The sequence below is a fragment of the Cyrtonyx montezumae genome, unplaced genomic scaffold (genome assembly GCF_038088225.1).
Source record: "Cyrtonyx montezumae isolate F1298 unplaced genomic scaffold, pur_monq_1.0 scaffold_27, whole genome shotgun sequence".
NCBI classification, from domain to species: Eukaryota; Metazoa; Chordata; class Aves; order Galliformes; family Odontophoridae; genus Cyrtonyx; species Cyrtonyx montezumae.
Genome location: NW_027072014.1, coordinates 273148 through 290603, shown reverse-complemented (window position 1 = coordinate 290603; position 17456 = coordinate 273148). Strand labels below are relative to the sequence as shown.

Here is a 17456-nt window from a genome sequence, read left to right as displayed (position 1 = left end):
AAAGCTTAAAATCTACACATTTATCAGCTAGTTTTATAGCAAACTTAATTCTTTTGAAGGCTAGTTCACTTATCCTCTCTCATCAGACACATCTCACTGCGCCAGGCATGTCTGTAGGTGTGACTTTCATGAATCACACATCTTAAAGGCAAGCACAGAAATAAGGGCAGGCATAGCCAGGGGTAAAAATGCAACATGTATCGGACTAGGGCAAAAGTAATGAAGCTAGTTTTAGTCCTTCAGCTCAGAACTCACCAGTAATCTATCTTCCAATAGATGAAACCACAACTAAGGGATTGGTATGCTGCTATTTCCTAGAGTAGCTCTTTGAACCCGGCTATGTGGCACTCTTCCTCCCGAGTACAGCATCGACCCTCCAGGTTCACTCAGTGTGACAGGCACAACAAAATCATGTACAAGCCACTTACACTCACAGAAGCAGGCATCTCATGCAAGTCCACAACAACAGTTTTACAGATGTCTGAAGGATTCCCTCAACCTGCAGACAGACTTACAAGAGAACCTGTGAGTCTCTCACTGAATATGCTGAAGGTACATGTGGTAGCACACCAAATGGTGTGGATGGTGGCTGTTAACCACCAGCATCCCACCTGTTACCCAGCCCACCTTTGGGGAATGACCAAAAGACCCTTATATTTTTCAGCGTTTAGTATTTTTAGCCTTTTTGAACATTTTACTCTCACAGAGCAACAAGATTCTTCACAAACAATATCCCATCTAGGGTTCAGCAACACTGATGGGGAAGAAGAATTCACAAGCATTCACCGATCATATGGCTGGGTGCTCAGATTCTACTTCCACTATCATCAGTGTCATTCGAAGAAAGACGGGGAAAAATCAAGAGAATCCAGGGGAATACTAAATACACAAGAAACTAGTAGTTCCAAAGAACTTTCATTTTCTCTTCTCTTTCTCTGGCCAAAATACCCTTGCAAAATGCAGACACCAACGGGGCTATCAGACTGCTTGTGCACCACAGAGAGTTACTGTCCACATCCATGCTACCAGTATACACATGGGTGAAGACAACAGAGACCATTAACTCTGTTTTGCTTAATCAGGAAAAAAAAGCACATACACATCTGGGCCAAGACAGACCTCAGAATTTTCATCTGTCTTCATCACAGGCAGGGTCCTTAGATGCTATGTGCAGTTAGCTTGTTTATTAGTCCAGCTCTTGAACTGGCCTTCATTTTCCAAGCTGCACAGACAAGATTTGTTGTCTCAGCTGTACTTTTCCTCCATCCTGTCTCTGCTGAAGCATCCTTAGCAGCAGCCCAAACAATGGTGAAATGCTTTCTAGGAAAAGAAAACCTGGAAAACCAGCCTGGATGTACAGCTTCACTCAAGTTTACTTAGAGAAAACATAGACAGACTTATGCTGCTTTGAACATTTTATCACAAAGACTTAAACAGTTATGGTGAACTTTAAAGCACAGTATTAGACAAACTGAGCAAGTCTTTTTCTGTTACACGTTAGAACAAGTTAGTTGATTCCTTCTGATACACATCAGTAATGATTTAATTAAACTCTCCTGATTGTCTTAGATCCGTTCTATGCAAAATCACAGGCTGAACAGGAATCTATTGCACTTGACAGGACTGGAAGGGTATACTTCTTCCATCAGCTTGCCCTCAAGCATGCAGAATACCTTGGCAACTGCTATAACCTCACAGAGCTTTGCCATAGTGTCACTGCAGCATACAAAAGCAAAAAATGAACTCTGAATTCCATACGTATGTATATTTTGTTTTCCTTTTGTGCTCTACAATCACAGCAAGTACTCAGAAGTCAGGATTTTTGGATCTCCCTAAAGACAAGATTTCTCATGTTAGAAGCTCAAATATCATGTCATGCACAAAAAGCAGCATGCCATTACTTTCTATTTAGTTCCCAGTACTTGGGTTCTTGGGAACTCCTGTATCCTTAAATCTACATTAAGTCACGTAGTTCAAGGTTGACATGCCAGCACAAACTGTGACTGCATCACAGGCCTTGAACTGAAAAGAAAAAATACCTCTCTGTGCTTCCTTTTTAAAATCCAATTGTTGCTCCAGAGTCAGAATGGACTCTAGAGAAGACTTTCAGCTGCCCAAAACACAAAAGAGACTTCACACCTGAAGCTGTATTTTAGACCATGACCTTTTAAATCATTACTGCTCTCACACAAATTTCCATGACAATATTAAAAACTCAAGAGACTAATCAGACAGCGTTTAAAGGCCATCTGGTTTTGTTTTCTTTTTCTTCCCCACACTCACTGGGGGGCTGAAAATGGTGCATGGAAAGGAGACTTTATAGTCTTCCCCACAGTCACCCAAAAATAACTTCTGTAGCATGACTTCCCATCTGCATATTATATATGCTAATTAGACATATATGGTTTCTAACTGGCTTTGGCCAGAAGATAATGCTGCATAGAGTAGTTTGTACTTTGGCTCTGCAGCACACTTTCACAGCCCCTCACTTCATCATTAGGCCTTGGCGACCAGATTTCACTTTGTCTCTATTTCTGACACCACATCAGTGTTTAATCAATCATACTCAACCTTATCTGAAGACAGAGTGGAACTCCTCGTCCCTCATCAACCATCTCCTTTCAAAGGAGTCTCCTACAGCAGACACTGGACACTTCTCAGTTGGAGGTTTTACCTTTGGCAATGAATTTCTTTAGGTGAAACTCTTATTTATGAATCCTCTCTTACACTTAAAGATAGATATTCTAATTTTTTAAACACTTAGCATACTCAAATATTCAATGAAATACGAAGAATAAAAAGTATATAAGTGCATAGTAAGACCTCCAAGCCCAGTACATATTTAACAAGATTTAACTCCATTTTTTAGAATCTCCACATTCTTATCACTAGGAGCTCAGAAACTGAAAATCATTCCCAGAAGTACTACCCTGTGTTGTTGTTTATTTTTAGTAAAACTCAAAATATTTTATGCATAACTGTAAAGTCTTTTATTTCTATGGCCTTCCTTAGAGCAAGGAAATGCTAAGATTTAGTTTAGACAACTGGCTTTAATTTAATTTTTTTTGTGTTTCAAGAAGAAATCCAAGTTTCTGGCTAACTTATATGGCCAGAAAGGGAGAAAACTGAAATGGTGTTGCTCCTACAAATCCTCAGTGTAACAAATCCAAATTAGTACTGCAAATTCAATACAAACTCAGTAATACAATGTATTTCAAGTATTCTACCACCATTTATGGCCTTCTAGACTAATAATATCTCTAGTATTGGCCAACAGACCATTAACTATTCAATGACTTCCATGATGACATCTCATTATGGTCCAGATTTTGATATCATTAATCAAATAGTCATTTTTTTCCATGAATAGTCATCCCCCGACATGAGCTCTCTGAATAAGGATTTATTGAGCTCAAGTACTAGATTTGGCACTGAAACAGAACAGACTATGTAGATGAAAAGTTTCAAATTTGGGTGGAAATAATCATGTTTAAGCACAGTTCTACACTATGTCAAGCATCAACTGTTTTTAATCAAGCATTGTTAGCACTTTGTATGAGGGATGGGTTGCACCTTACAGAATGAACCTCAGGTGGGGTAAGTAGGGAAATGAGAAGTTTGACTAAAACTTAAACTGCTGAATTTCTCACCAATGGAGGATCATGCTACAATACAGAGACAAAACACAGAAGCTGTTTTTCTGTATTTTCTGCTTTTACTTTCCAATAATTTCTGTTGGCAGTTTATCTAAGTTTAGTCTGTTTTTTGCAAATGAATGGTTGCAAAGTGTAATCCCACTGATGTAACTTCGAACAAGTTCTGCATTTAAAATTCTCACTTGTTCTTAAAAAGAAATTTAAAAATAAAAAAATAAATAAATAAAAGCAAAGTAAGAACAGACAAACAAAAAAAAAAAAAGCCACAGTTTCTGTTATTTAGACAAAGCTGTTTGGGCTCAGTAGCTCTTTCTTAAAAAGTAAGTCTGGCTCAGAGGCACACATTTGCATGAAGTTGGTGGAAAAAAGTTATCCTGTATTATACCATAACATGGTACTGCTTCTGTTCCTCTTCACCAAAGAGAATAAATGAATTCCCTTGCACTTAACACACCTCTGACTTGTAGATACTATTTTCTGACTCAAGTTCATTGAAAACTAAGCAAATAGACAAAAAAATGTGCTTAGCTATTGCAATAATCTAATCATCTGACATTAAAATCAACAGAAGCAACAAAATCCCTCTTCAGTGGGCTGAGACTCAACTGTTAACTGGCGATTATCTTTTCCACCACAGCTGCCTCTTCATGTAAAGGATTTTCTGGCTACATAAATACAGAACTTAAGGTTAAGTTTTATTATGTGCTCACTATTGATCTGACTGTACAGTCTTGAAGTCAGCGGTAAAACTGTGATTGACCTACTGGAATTCTGCCCTCTTCTCAGATTCAGTTTATTACCACAGTTAAGTATTTTGTGTAGCAATACCATCATATATGAACATAACCCACACACTCTAGCAACTGGGACCATTCTGTGACCATCTGGTCTTCACAGGGGGACTTCAAACACCCCAATATCTGTTGGTGGGACAAGACAGAAGAGTGCAAGTAAACCAGAAGATTTCTGGGGTGCACTGATGATAAATTCCTCCTCCAAGACCAAGAGAAGCCAACGAGGAGAGGTGGTATGGTAGACTTGCAAGGAGCCCCTAGCAGGGAATGTAAACAAGGGCAGCTCTGGTTCGAGAAACCCTAACACAGAGTTCAAGACTCTTAAAGCAATACAGAGGACATAGAACTAGTGTAATTCTTCACATTTAAGGAGAGCAGACATTGGCCTCTTCAGGGATCTGTTTTGTAGAGTACCTGGAGGGAGGAGAGGTCAAATAAAGCTGGCTAGTATTCAGCAACCACTTTCTCCAAGCTCTGTAGTGATACATTCCAACAAAGAAGTCAGATAAAAGCACCAGGAGGCCTGAAATGAACAAGGAGATCCTGGACAAACTCCAACACAAAAAGGAAGACTTTAAAGAGTGAAAGCAAGGACATGAATCATAGGAAGTATACAGTGACACTGTCCAAGCAGTCAAGATCAGGGCAGGAAATCTAAGTCCTGACAGAATTAAATCTGATTTAAACCTGGTCAAGGATGTCAAGGGAAACAAGGAAGACTGCTACTAGTACGTAAGCGATAAAAGAAAGTGTAGGAAAAATGTGAGCCCTTGTCCAGAAGAAAACCAGACACCTTGTTACCCAGGTTGTAGAGAATGGTGATGTACTCAACAGCTTTTTTTTTGCCTTAGTCTTCACTAACAAATGCTATAGCATTTATTACCAAGTCACAGGAAGCAAAGGCAGGTACTGGGAGAATGAAGAAAAACTCATTATAGGAAAAGAGAAGATAAGGTTTGAGGCTAACTAAGGAAACCAAAGGTGCCCAAGTATACAGGACTTGATTAGATGCATCCAAGGGTTCTGAGGAAGTTGGAAGATGAAGCTGCTAAGCCACCATCCACCTTATTTCTGAAGCAGTTGTAGCCCAGTGAGGTTTTCATTGACTGAAAAGAAGAAACATAACCCCAATTAAAAAAAAAAAAAAAAAGAAGCAAAAAGGAACAATCAGCAAATCACAGAACAGCAAGTTTCCTGTGTCTGGTGAGATCACAAAGCAGATCTTTCTGGAAACTATGCTAAGGCACATGGAAAACAGAGAAGTAACTGATGACAGGCAATATGACTTCACTCTGCCTGACAAGTTCTGTAGCTTTCAAGCCCTCAACAGTGGGCTTACAGCATTGGTGGATAAGGGAAGAGCAACTGAAGCATGCAGCCCACAAAACCAGTGGTCCCCAAAGCCCCTGGTCCACCTGACCAGCAGGTTGTGGGAAGTAATTGTTTCCCTCTAATGCACTCTCATGAGGTGCCACCTATATTTAGTTCTGGTGTCTTCAGTAGAGATGTGGGTCTGATGGAGTAGGATCCAGGATGAGTTTCTCCACATTATAACAGTTCTCTGTTCTTCAGAGGGAAATGAAGATTCACTTTTGAAGAACACATCAGTTCCTCATTCCAAAACAATACAGATTTGTCAAAACTGCTTCTGAAAGCTAGGAACAAAAAGAGTGGTCAGGGACTGGAACAGGCTGCCCAGGGGAGGTGGTGGAGTCACCGACCCTGGAGGTGTTCAAGGGACATTTAGACATTGCGTTGAGAGATATGATTTAGAGAGAACTATTGGAGACAGGTGGATGGTTGGACTAGATGATCTTGTAGGCCTTTTCAAGACTTGGTGATTCTACAATTCTATGATTCTATAGTCTTTGCAAGAGCTGTATTGATTGTATTTGATAACTCCTAAAGAATGAACACAGACGGCTTCTAAATGTAAGAGAAAACTGCATCCTTGATTTCAGTGACTAAGGTCTCCAGAAGTCATAATCAGGAGAAAAACTCTGTGTGCTCCAATGTATTTCTGCTCTTGTATAAGAGTACAAATGAGCAGTTAGTATCTTAATTTTGGTATATGTACTTATACAAAGATGTATTTTACCCAAAACCATAGCTGACTTACTGTTCCACTAACCTCAGTAAATCAAATGTATATCAGTCAAGGATCAGCTCAAAAAAATCTATAATTAGGAACTAAAAGTACTTTTTTTTTTTTTTTTTAGAAAATAACAGTAAAACTGATATGTAATAAAAATCTGCCAACACAGAAGAAATGTTACATTTTCAAACCACTGCAGTGAATGGACTTGTGCATATGAGAATAGACCAATTACAGGAAAATTTAACATGTTTTCTTTTCACCATCCAACCCTTTGTTGAACTAAGTCTAATGACAGAGTCATATAATGGATCATGAAATACCATGGACTTCACATCATGATACATGCTTTGTAATTAACACGTGACAGAATCATAATCTCTCTGCTGTATTAGAGCCATTTAACTAGCAACTTTTGCAAAGACTATGGTTATACTACGGAACTGCAAATTATTTATCTAAAGATGCTAATCCACAATGGAAAGTTCATGCTTGTTTTTTTCTTTTTGATGTTTGGATACCTCTCTTTAAAACGATTCAACTTGGATTTCATTTAAATATATTTCTAACTTTATGTTCACATCATGTAAAATCCTCATTTATATTCCTTACAAGCTATAATAGCAGAATTTATACTATATCCATCTGCATATATATATAAATAGAACATATATAGTTTCTCAAACTTTTAATGCAGTTCTTTGAATATCCTTTTATAGCATCCAAAAAATAAGACATTTCAACACCAGTTTTGTGTCTTTTGTCTGCTGTCACTAACTATAGCAGCTTTAAACCTGACTGTCTCTTTGTAGACTTCACATTTGCTCTTAATTAAGGTCTGGTACACCACAAACTATACGTTCACTTCATATAGCAATTCAGTTCAGATTCAAAACAGCCACAGTGCATTGTACACAGAACTTATTTCTTTGCTTTTCCACACTGAAACACCAAGTTATTTTTAAATTTGTCACGCAGAATAAATATGGATCTATCTTACCTTGCATGTGTTCCACATAGCAATACACATCATACGTTTCATTAGGAAAACGGCGTCCATATGTTCTGACTCCTTTCTTTCCCATTTTATCTCCAAAGCAACCAATTCTTGGATGTCTAATTGGATATCTGAAATGCAGCATGTCCCAGGTTTATTAACACAGGTCAGAACATTAAGTCTGTACAGACTAAGTATACTAATTTGGGGAAACTCTGTCAAAGTGCCTTTTAAATGTCTCACCTAACAGTCTGGTCAGACAACCAGCCAGCATCACACTGTTCAAATCCATCTTCATAAGCTGCTTTCAGTTGCTCTGGGCTTGCTATGACAGCACCGTTGTCCACACATGTCTGCTGAGCTTGTGTAAAATTCAAAGTGTACCTGCTGGTGGCTGCACGGTAGTGAAATACTACACCTGAAAAGATAACAAACTCAGATTACTGACACATCTTGCATTAGTTCTGCAATCACCATTATGCTGTAACTTTGCCTAGATACTGTTATGATGGTAAAAACAGATGGGTACAATTAAAATACTAGAAGTCTGAGATATTCCATCATTTGAATTATGTTCACACCTCTTGTAGCTACTACCAGTAACTATATGACACCCTACCTTGTTGACAGTTGGAGCTGTATTCAACATACTCTGAAAAAGTAATTAAATCATGTGAGCATTTTCACTTAAGTAAAAATGGAACACTGTGATCAAAAGGAAGAGTACTTCACACTGAAGTACCTCCAAATGCTAAGGGCACTACCTGACAAACTGTTGTGTTGTCCCATCCAATTGCAAGTCAAATTGTGTGACCAGGCAAGACTAAACACACCTCATCACTGGAAAAAGTGAGATTAAAACCAGACTTTTGGAAGCAGTCAGCCACAGTAACTGCATGCAGAAGTGCCAAGAGTGAATAGGGCATCTCTTGAGTGTTTGAGGTCTGCCAGACACAGGGAAGCATGCAGCCAGTGGGCACACCAAACAGACTGTTCTTCTGATGCAGGCTGGATCATCAGAGTTGGCCATGGTGTCTGAATCTACCCATTCACAGATTACTGCAAGCACAACATGTATAAATATATGTCTGTTGGCCTATTTTTCATAACTAGGCTTTCTTGCATACAGTACCAATGATACAGACAAAACAAAGCTTGCTTTTATTATGGCCTTCCTGGTTCTGGAAAGAATCTAGACAATTTCCAAAATTACATGAACAAGTCAGATGTCTGGAGAGAACATGGTTTTGGTTACGACATGTTCTGTCAAGGAACCACATTCTGTTTTCCAAACCCTTATGATTCCCAATCAATTTGATAACAGTTGAGCATGCACTCCTAAAATGACCCATAAAGGGCACCAATTAGAAGATGTCAGACAGCAGATACTCCACCTGGACAAATCACATCTCTCCCCATTGCTAATATATTTTACAACTTATCACCAAAAAGATGTCTACTGATGATGCTTTAAAAATTACATCTAACTTCTTCTACTTCACTCAAAAACTTCATAAGCATTATAGCACCATAAATCATCTGCTACACAGAATTGGTACAGAACAAGAAAAATAAATAAAAAAATGTTATTTTTTATGATTATTTTATTGGAGTACTTCCTGATGAGGAAACAGCATCCTGTTATAATGACCTGGGAAATGGTGGCATTGAAGCAACAATAAATATAATGACAAGTCTTTGTTATTATTATATTGTTTAAAGAAGGAAGTCAAATTACTAGGAAGTAGCAATATGAGTAACTTACTAAACTAAATGACGAAATTCCAACAAACTTAGAAATTGTATGCTTTTTTCTTAAAGATTTATTCAGTAAAATTATCCTATTATCAAAGGTCTAACCATGGGCAATAAGCAGACAATATTATGTTTTTCTTCCTCAATGGGATTTGCTAAGAAAGTTTCTCAAACAAAAAGAGAATACACTGTGTGTACTCACACACAGGTATTTCAAATCTCAGACATCAGACATCAACTTTCATCAAAGCTTCTGGCAGGGAAACGAGAAATGGAAGAAGCACCAGAAATTGCAACTTTACTATGGACGCAGACATCAGCTGCAGCCATCATTTGGAACCTCAACAGGCCACTACTGTTCCTACAACGTGCATTTTCAGAGTCACTGGCAGAATACATAATGCACAGTGCTTCTTCCAAGCAGCAACGTAATTTCAACTTCAAATACTGAACTGGCAAAGCCCCAAGTGAAGAGCAGATCACAAAAAACTGTGGCTATGTTTCTTTCTGTTTGTAAACTAAGTATTCCAGGTGCCTGCAGTTCCATCATCATGGCTGTTAAACTGATGGATTAGTTCACTAAGTTACTTGCTCAGGCCCTGTAACATCCTTCTGTAAAATTTTCTAGGCTGACTTCAGGAGTTAGCAAAGAGCAGGGACAACTTGGGACAACTTTCAGTGGGTACCTTTCAGCTCTCTTGAGAATGAGAAGAGCAAGCATAACGGTACAAATGAGGATCACAGCACTCCAATGGCCCATGCGCTATGGCACAGCCTCAAGGAAGTATATGTTCTTACTAGTGTAAACTCTCCATGCTTGGAGACACAGAAAGGGAATGTCAGAGAGATTTCCCAGTTCCTATGCCCTACACTTTCCCTGTTGTAAGGCATCTTCCACTACCTGCTTCAGGAAAATTTACAGATCATTTGCTTTAGGTTGTGCAAAGCTTGTATATGCTTGCATACGTATAAGCATATGTGTAGCAGAATTTTTGCTTTGTTTACTCCAAAACCGTAAAGTTCCTTATCACATGCCCAACACAGAACACTGCCTTAACAACACAAAAAAGTTAAGGTAACAGCAACTAATTACTTCTGGAATTTAAAAGTCCAAAATAAAAAAAAAATTAATTGAAGATTTAAGAGCATTATTTTAATACATTAGGTATTTTGTAACAGTCAATACTCTGAGCCACATACCTGCTAGCATAAATCAACATGACTCTATTCAGTTGTACAATAGTAAATAAAAATTCTGAGGTTCAACTGACCAGTTTGGCCATTGTATTATTCACAAGGTGGCTAACTCAGTCTCACTGGATGTCACTGTACCAGTGGTATACAGCATTTGATACTGATTATTCTGCAGGGTAAACCAGAAATGCACAAGTATGTGAAGTAATTTGCTCATCTGGCTTGTTGTTTTAATTCTAATTAAAACGTATTTTATGGAAGTTTAGATTCATTGCCTCTAATAAGTTTTTCCCCCTGCAAGTTCACTTAACCAATGTAACATGACTTCATCCAGGCACAAGAACACTGCTTTTCCATTAAAACCACAGAAAGGCTTATTAACTTAGCAGGAGAAGGCAACACACACCTCTGAACTCAGCTCTAAGCTGCCTAAATTCGAGTGCATTCTCAACAAGCAGTTATCTTGCCCCTTCCTTCTTACAAACTGAAAGAAAGCAATCAGTGTCCTTGTTGATGGCATACATGTAGACCTTGCATTACCTTAGTAAGGCAAGACTAAAGAGTTAATGCTAACATCACTTTAAAGGAGCTGCTGGGAAAATGCCTTTGGTCATTTGTAAATCCTGGAAAGGAACTTGCGGAATGCTTTGTTCTGCTCACCCAGATCCAAAAGGTAAACTTCACCTATTCTCAGAGTTTAAGGCTCTTCCATTTCCAGTGAGGAGCCAATGGACATAAAAGAGCCCCCAAGATGAATGGGAAGGAGGACTCAGTATGTATAAGCCCGTGCAACAGCTGCAATAATTAGAAGACCCCCTGGGGCTAAGGAGATTAAAGTGCAGGACTTTCATTGTTTCAGTAAGACAGAGAGAAGAGGGCAAAATCCATTGTCCGAGTTCTTGCACTTTACAACATTTGTAAAAGATTTTTCCCCTTTGTCCACTTGCCCTCAGAAAGAAAAGGCAAGAAAGGAGTTGTCCTAGGAACAAATAAAGCAACTGGAAAACAGACTACAGGAGTGTAATGTTGTCACTGAACATCTGGCAAAGTCAGTCTAATTACAGGAAGGAGCAGCAGCGTCTGCAAAAAAGAGCACTCATAGGAAAGTAATTTGCAGCATCCAAAATTCACTTCTGCCTGAGCAAGGGAGAATGTCTTTTATTCACTTATCTTTGCCTTATACCAGAGAAGGAAAGCACGAACTGTTTCACTTAGCAAACTAGGACCCTTCTGAGTTAGAGACTGATACTGTGGTTTCACACCTTTGGGTTGCAGCTTCGCTTTATCACTTGCCAGGGTATCATGCTGCAACACTCCCTAGAACTGGAGGGAAGGGCTCCTTCAAGACACTTCCTGCTTTATTGTGGCTAATAAACAACAGCTTTCACTGGTGAGCTCATGCTGCTGCAACTTGCCTCCTGGAGTCACATAAAGACTGAACTTCAGAAGTAGTCTCATACTGCAAAGACTACGTAAAGAGAAAAGATAATGATGGTAGTGGTTGCTATTCTGCTCATTTTTATTTTCAGATCTCAGTTGAAGTGGTACAGAACCTTCAAGCATCCCTTAACACCAAATCAAATAGACTTCTAAAAAAATTTGGTGATCCTCCCTGCTCTTATGCAGAAATCAACTTACATTACAAACACAATCCAAAACAGAGACAACGGAGCAGAGCACTGCATCCTTCAAAGGAATGAAAAGGATGGTATTTTGAGTTTCCTGTAATAATTAATCTGTGTTCCCCACTCCAGGCTCTGCAGCCATCTTGTGACTCCCATCTTTGGCTCTGGCAACCTGAGAGCAGGCCTGCATCACATCCACAGCATCTTGGTTGCAACATGCCTCCAAGATCCTCTCTGCATGCAAAGAGAAAGCACAAACCAAACACACTCTTGCTAGCTCTCCAGGGACAAGACTTCTTGCACCAACTCACAAACTGCTCCTCTGCCCAAAACCTTTGCCTCCATCCTCACAGAGTAATGCATCAGTATGCAAGTGTACACAGACTCCTCCAAACAAGCTGATTCAAAGAAGGAAAGCAGTTGATGATGAGCCTGGACTGCATTCTTCTCAGGGATGATTTGTCAAAGTGGAGGACTTGGTTACTAGACCTGCACTACCTGTGCTCAGATAGCCTAGATCATCTATCTGCCCTGTGACCTCTGCACAGTGAGGTACTTGGACACGCAAACATTCAGTGAGGCCAAGGCACTGCTATTAAAATATAAATTGTTAAAAAAAATAAATTAAAATTAAAAACACAGCCTCTCTGAACTGCTCTCACAATGGGAGGCGACTGACAGGACATGCATATCACCATCTGCTCTATCTTCTTATGGGACCTCTGCAGGTCATCAGTCTGACTCCAAATCACCTGCAGCCTGAGCATCAGCTGCCACCTCCCAAGTCCCTGTGCCAGATGCAGCACAGTATCTTCATGCCCACTCCCTAGGCACACTTCACTAGGAACCGGGTATTTAAACATAGAAGTCATTCTCCTCTCCTCCCTTTGACAGCCATTATATATTCTCTTTACCTCGTAGCTAAGAAACCTCTATCTCCCTTACCATCACTTCCTCAGGACAGTAAAGACTAAGCTTAAAAATGCAGCAATTTTTATTTAGTTATCAAGAAAGTATGGAATTTCAACATCAATAGGTGACAAGAATTTAAGATAGGTAAATCTAAAAGATTACAAAATTCCATCTCTTCAAATGCCCAGCGTTAATAAAGGGGAACTCTGGCTTTAGAAAGAATAAATCAATTAAGTTGTCAACACTCGATCTCTTAGGGCTCAGGGCACAATTGAGAGGCAGTGTTCCCACATTGGAAATAACATCCATTAATTATCATTATAATGCCAGCAAGAAAGAAGAGTTTGCATAAAAATGAAATTGTGAATTACAGTCTACTCTGCCTCCCTAATTGCTGCTTCTTCCCATTAAAGAGGTCAGTATTTTAAGCTTAGGATTTTCCTTATTGCCTTTTTTTTTTTAAATCTAATTTGTAAAAAGCCTCTCAAACAGTGGATTCAAATAGAAGCTAACAAAAGAAGGCCCATGAAAGCAGTGGGCTCCCAAGACAACAGTAAGAAAAGGGTAACATTACTGCCGAAAAATACTCTCTGACAAGATTTTCAAAAAGAGCAAGAAAACCGTAGGACCACAGTCAACACTTCAATTAAACATGTGGACATCTCCAAGGTAAACAACTGAAAAACGGTTCGAAAGAGTGGTCAGTTCAGATTCCTTCATTTTGCTTACACTTGGCCAAACACATTGCTTTTTAATATCTCATATCTCTATAAAAAACAACAGTTCCATTAAATGTTCAATTATGAAGAGTACTGTTACTCTGCATGTCCAGGACTGCTTTTTATAAGGAATCTTACATGTGTCTTATACAAGTGGACGTTATTATACCTAGAGAAATGGAATAAACATGGAGAGCTGCAGTCAAACTTTATTAAAGCCTTTGTGGGATTCAAACTCAACACAATTTGCTCCTGAAGGTTAGGAGTCCAGTTTATGCTGCCTAAGATCAAGGAACAGGAATGAGAACTGCCAGAGAGCTCATCTTACCCACAACTCTCATCAGAAAAGAGCTGAGTGCTTAGCTTAGACTAGGCACCTGGCTTTAAATCACTGAAGATAAAGCAAATTCCACCCCGATTTCATGTTTCCTGACCTCAGACAGCACCCAACACAGCTGTGAAAAATGAACTATTAGTGGGTAGCTGAACACTCAGGGATGATGATCAGAAGACCTCAAGAACATTGCCTGGTGGTAACCAGCGTCTACGTTCTCTCTATCCATATGTCTACACTGAGATACAGATGAAACCCCATCTGCATCAAAAAGCAGCTCAAAGTCTGAATGGAGACATGGCTCAGTGACAGCTAAGGAGAAAGGAAAATAATCTCTCCTCAGCACTTGAAGGCTCTTGATGGTAGGCATTTTTGGGTAACAGTAACAAGGAAGCAACCAAGAACAATGGCAAAATAAGTACACTGTGAACTCCTAACAGGAGACAGTTTATGATGTGGGTTTAATAATATCAGTAACAAGAAGGGTCCTGAAGATAAGCTTAAAACACCATAGAAATATAACATTACAACAGCTGAAAAGGAAGAACTGCTCATGAGAAAAAGAAATTTTCCAACAGTGAAGTGTAAAGAGGAGACAGTATCTCAAAGAAAAAGCAAATATGAACGAAGTGTTCTGCATATTCCACTTTTTGTAAGAGGTCCAAGTGCATAATACTGGAGACTACGAAACCTGTTATGAACAAAAAATCATCCTTTCTGTGAAGCTGATGTAATTATAGCAACAAGCAGGGAGTAAGGAAAGAATTTCATACAATTAGTAATGGAAAAGGAGGTATCCAGCATGATGAAACTATGCAAAACTGCAGAGCTGTTGATGCAGACTCCTTCCCCAGTCTCAAGACTACCCATAACTGCCATTAACTAAAAAGGGTATGCATCTGGCAGCACTGAAGCTTCCTGTGCATCTAAAATTAAGTATTTCAAGCTTCTCTCTTAAGCTTTCATCAGCTCTAAAGTGAAAATATTAACAAAAGGGGTACAAGTTCAGTCTGGCCCTGCTGATTTTCAGTGACATAGACAGTAGGACTGAGTGCACTGCTCAGCAAGCCTGCTGATGACACCAAGCAGTGATACAGACAATACAACAGAAGGAAGAGATGCCAACCAAAGGGACTTGGTCAGGCTGGAAAAGTGAGCCCACATGAGAACATAATGAGGTTCAACAAGCCCAAGTGCAAGGTGCTGCACTTGGGTCTGGGCAATCCCAAATATAAGTACAGAGGGGGAGAACAACTCATTGAGAGCAGCCCCACTGAGAAGAACTTGGGCTTTCTGGTGGACAGAAAGCTGGACATGGGCCGGCCATGTGCACTTGCAGCCCAGAAGGCCAACTGTATCCTGGGCTGAATCAACAGAGGAGTGACCAACAGGGAGAAGGAGGTGGCTGTTCCCCTCTACTCTGCCCTTGTGAAAACCCAACTGGGGTACTGCATACAAGCCTGGAGATCCCAACACAAAAAAGATGTGGAGCTGTTGGAGTGGGTCCAGAAGAGGGCCATGAAGATGATCAGAGGGCTGGAGCATCTCCCCTAGGAAGAAATGTTGAGGGAGCTAGGATTGTTCAGCCTGGTAAAGAGAAGGTTCCAGGGAGACCTCATTGTGTGCTTTCAGTAGTTTAAAGGAAATAATAAACACGAGAGAGACCAACTCCTTACACAGGCAGACAGTGACAGAAAAAGGGGGAAGTGCTTTAAAGGAAAAGAGAGAAGATTCAGATTAGACATTAGGAGGAAATTCTTCACTCAACAGACTGGCGAGGTGGTGGTACAGCTGCCCAGTGAAAAACCCTGGAGGTGCTCAAGGCCACTTTGAATGGGGTCCTATCAGTTAGGTGGCAACATGCCCATAGCAGGGGTTTGGAACAAGATGGGCTTTCACGTACTTGGCCTGCTGTCCAATTTGGGTGTTAATGAAGGCATATAACACAACATGAAACACAGTTATCTGCAACACCAGAAGAGCTAGATTTCAAATGAACGAGCAGGTCCTTCTGGTTATATGTTGGTATGATTTTCCCTTAATCTATTAATTTGCTTTAACACACAGAACAGTGTTGGCATTCAAATACTTGAAATAAAATATTTAAAGGGAGATTATAATCAGGAGGGAAAACAACTTTTTACTGAAGTTGATAGTGATAGGACAAGGGGGTCTTAAACAAAAGGAGAGAAGATGTAGATTAGATGTCGGGGGAAGTTTTTCACTGAGAGGGTGGTGAGAGTGAAGTTGGCAAAAGCCTCCAATAAGTTAGTTGTGTACGGTTCAGCTATACAATCAAGAGCCACAGTAACTTCTTTGCCTACACAATTTTAATGCACTGAAAAGGTGAAGCAAAAGGTGTTTATTCAGGCCTCAGAGAAGAAGTGCTACACAAATGCATTTTATCTTTCACTCCATGACATTAGCAAAATGAGTGATAATCTTACCCAGCTTTATGCAAGCAACAGCATCAGCTCTGCTTGGAAGAGTGGACCAAAGCAGCACTGAGCCACACAGCTCTCAACTCAGAAGTTACTGCAGTTAACTCATAAAGATTTTCCCATACTGTACTAACACCAAGTGAGGAAGAATGCACAAAGAACACATATCTCTCCTTCAGTAATTGTTATTATTTTGGGGCGCAGATTCAAAAAGATGACATGAACAAAATTGTATTTGTGAGTAACATGATTGTTGTGTTGTTTTTTGGGGGTTTTTTTAAGATAATAGCTTAACTCACAAAAATCGTGGGTACAAAATTTAAGCAACAATACTGATTTGGCATCTTTCGAAGTTTGATAAGTTTCCATTTTCTACATTAACTAAACAAATATAAATCAAGTGCACAAGTGATAATTTAACAATTCTATTTTACTGTGTGGGTGAAGATACAGATTGTTTTGTTCCTCAGATTTTGACATCAAAGTAATCATAGAAAAGAGCCATTTTAGAAAGAAAATGCTGTGTATGAAATTTTATTTCAATTTAAAAAATAACTGAACTGTGCATCTCATTGCAGTGCTCTGCAGCAGCAGTAACACAAGCTAAAGTATTGCCATAAATCATATGATATTTTACTGTAGTGAACATCTGCTGCTCCTGGATATAGATACATAGTCAAGGGAGCACTTTAAAGTGCTAAGGACTAAGGAATGTCAGGTACATTCATTACTGAAAAATAATGTTCAAACCAGGATTCTTTTGCTTTTCCCATTAAGACTAAACAGCTTATGAAGTTAGAAAGACATTAAGTTACACTGATTTATTGTATTTCCAAATTAAGAACACACCTTCAAAACCTCTCATTGAACAGATGCCAAAAGACTGCTAAACTTAGGTTAAGCACAGTGGAAGAACAATACAGTATTAAGCTTA

At 39.3% G+C, this 17456-nt stretch overlaps 1 protein-coding gene across 1 annotated transcript in view; it reads right to left on the bottom strand.

Moving 5' to 3' along the window:
* The window catches only part of VCAN (versican), a 101614-nt gene that overhangs the window by 66128 nt on the left and 18030 nt on the right, over positions 1 to 17456 (bottom strand). The window contains exons 4-5 of the mRNA XM_065740523.1: positions 7786 to 7960; positions 7546 to 7673 (exon numbers count right to left, since the gene is read on the bottom strand). Coding sequence (XP_065596595.1) covers positions 7546 to 7673; positions 7786 to 7960 — 303 coding nt within the window. The remainder of the gene's footprint in view (positions 1 to 7545; positions 7674 to 7785; positions 7961 to 17456) is intronic.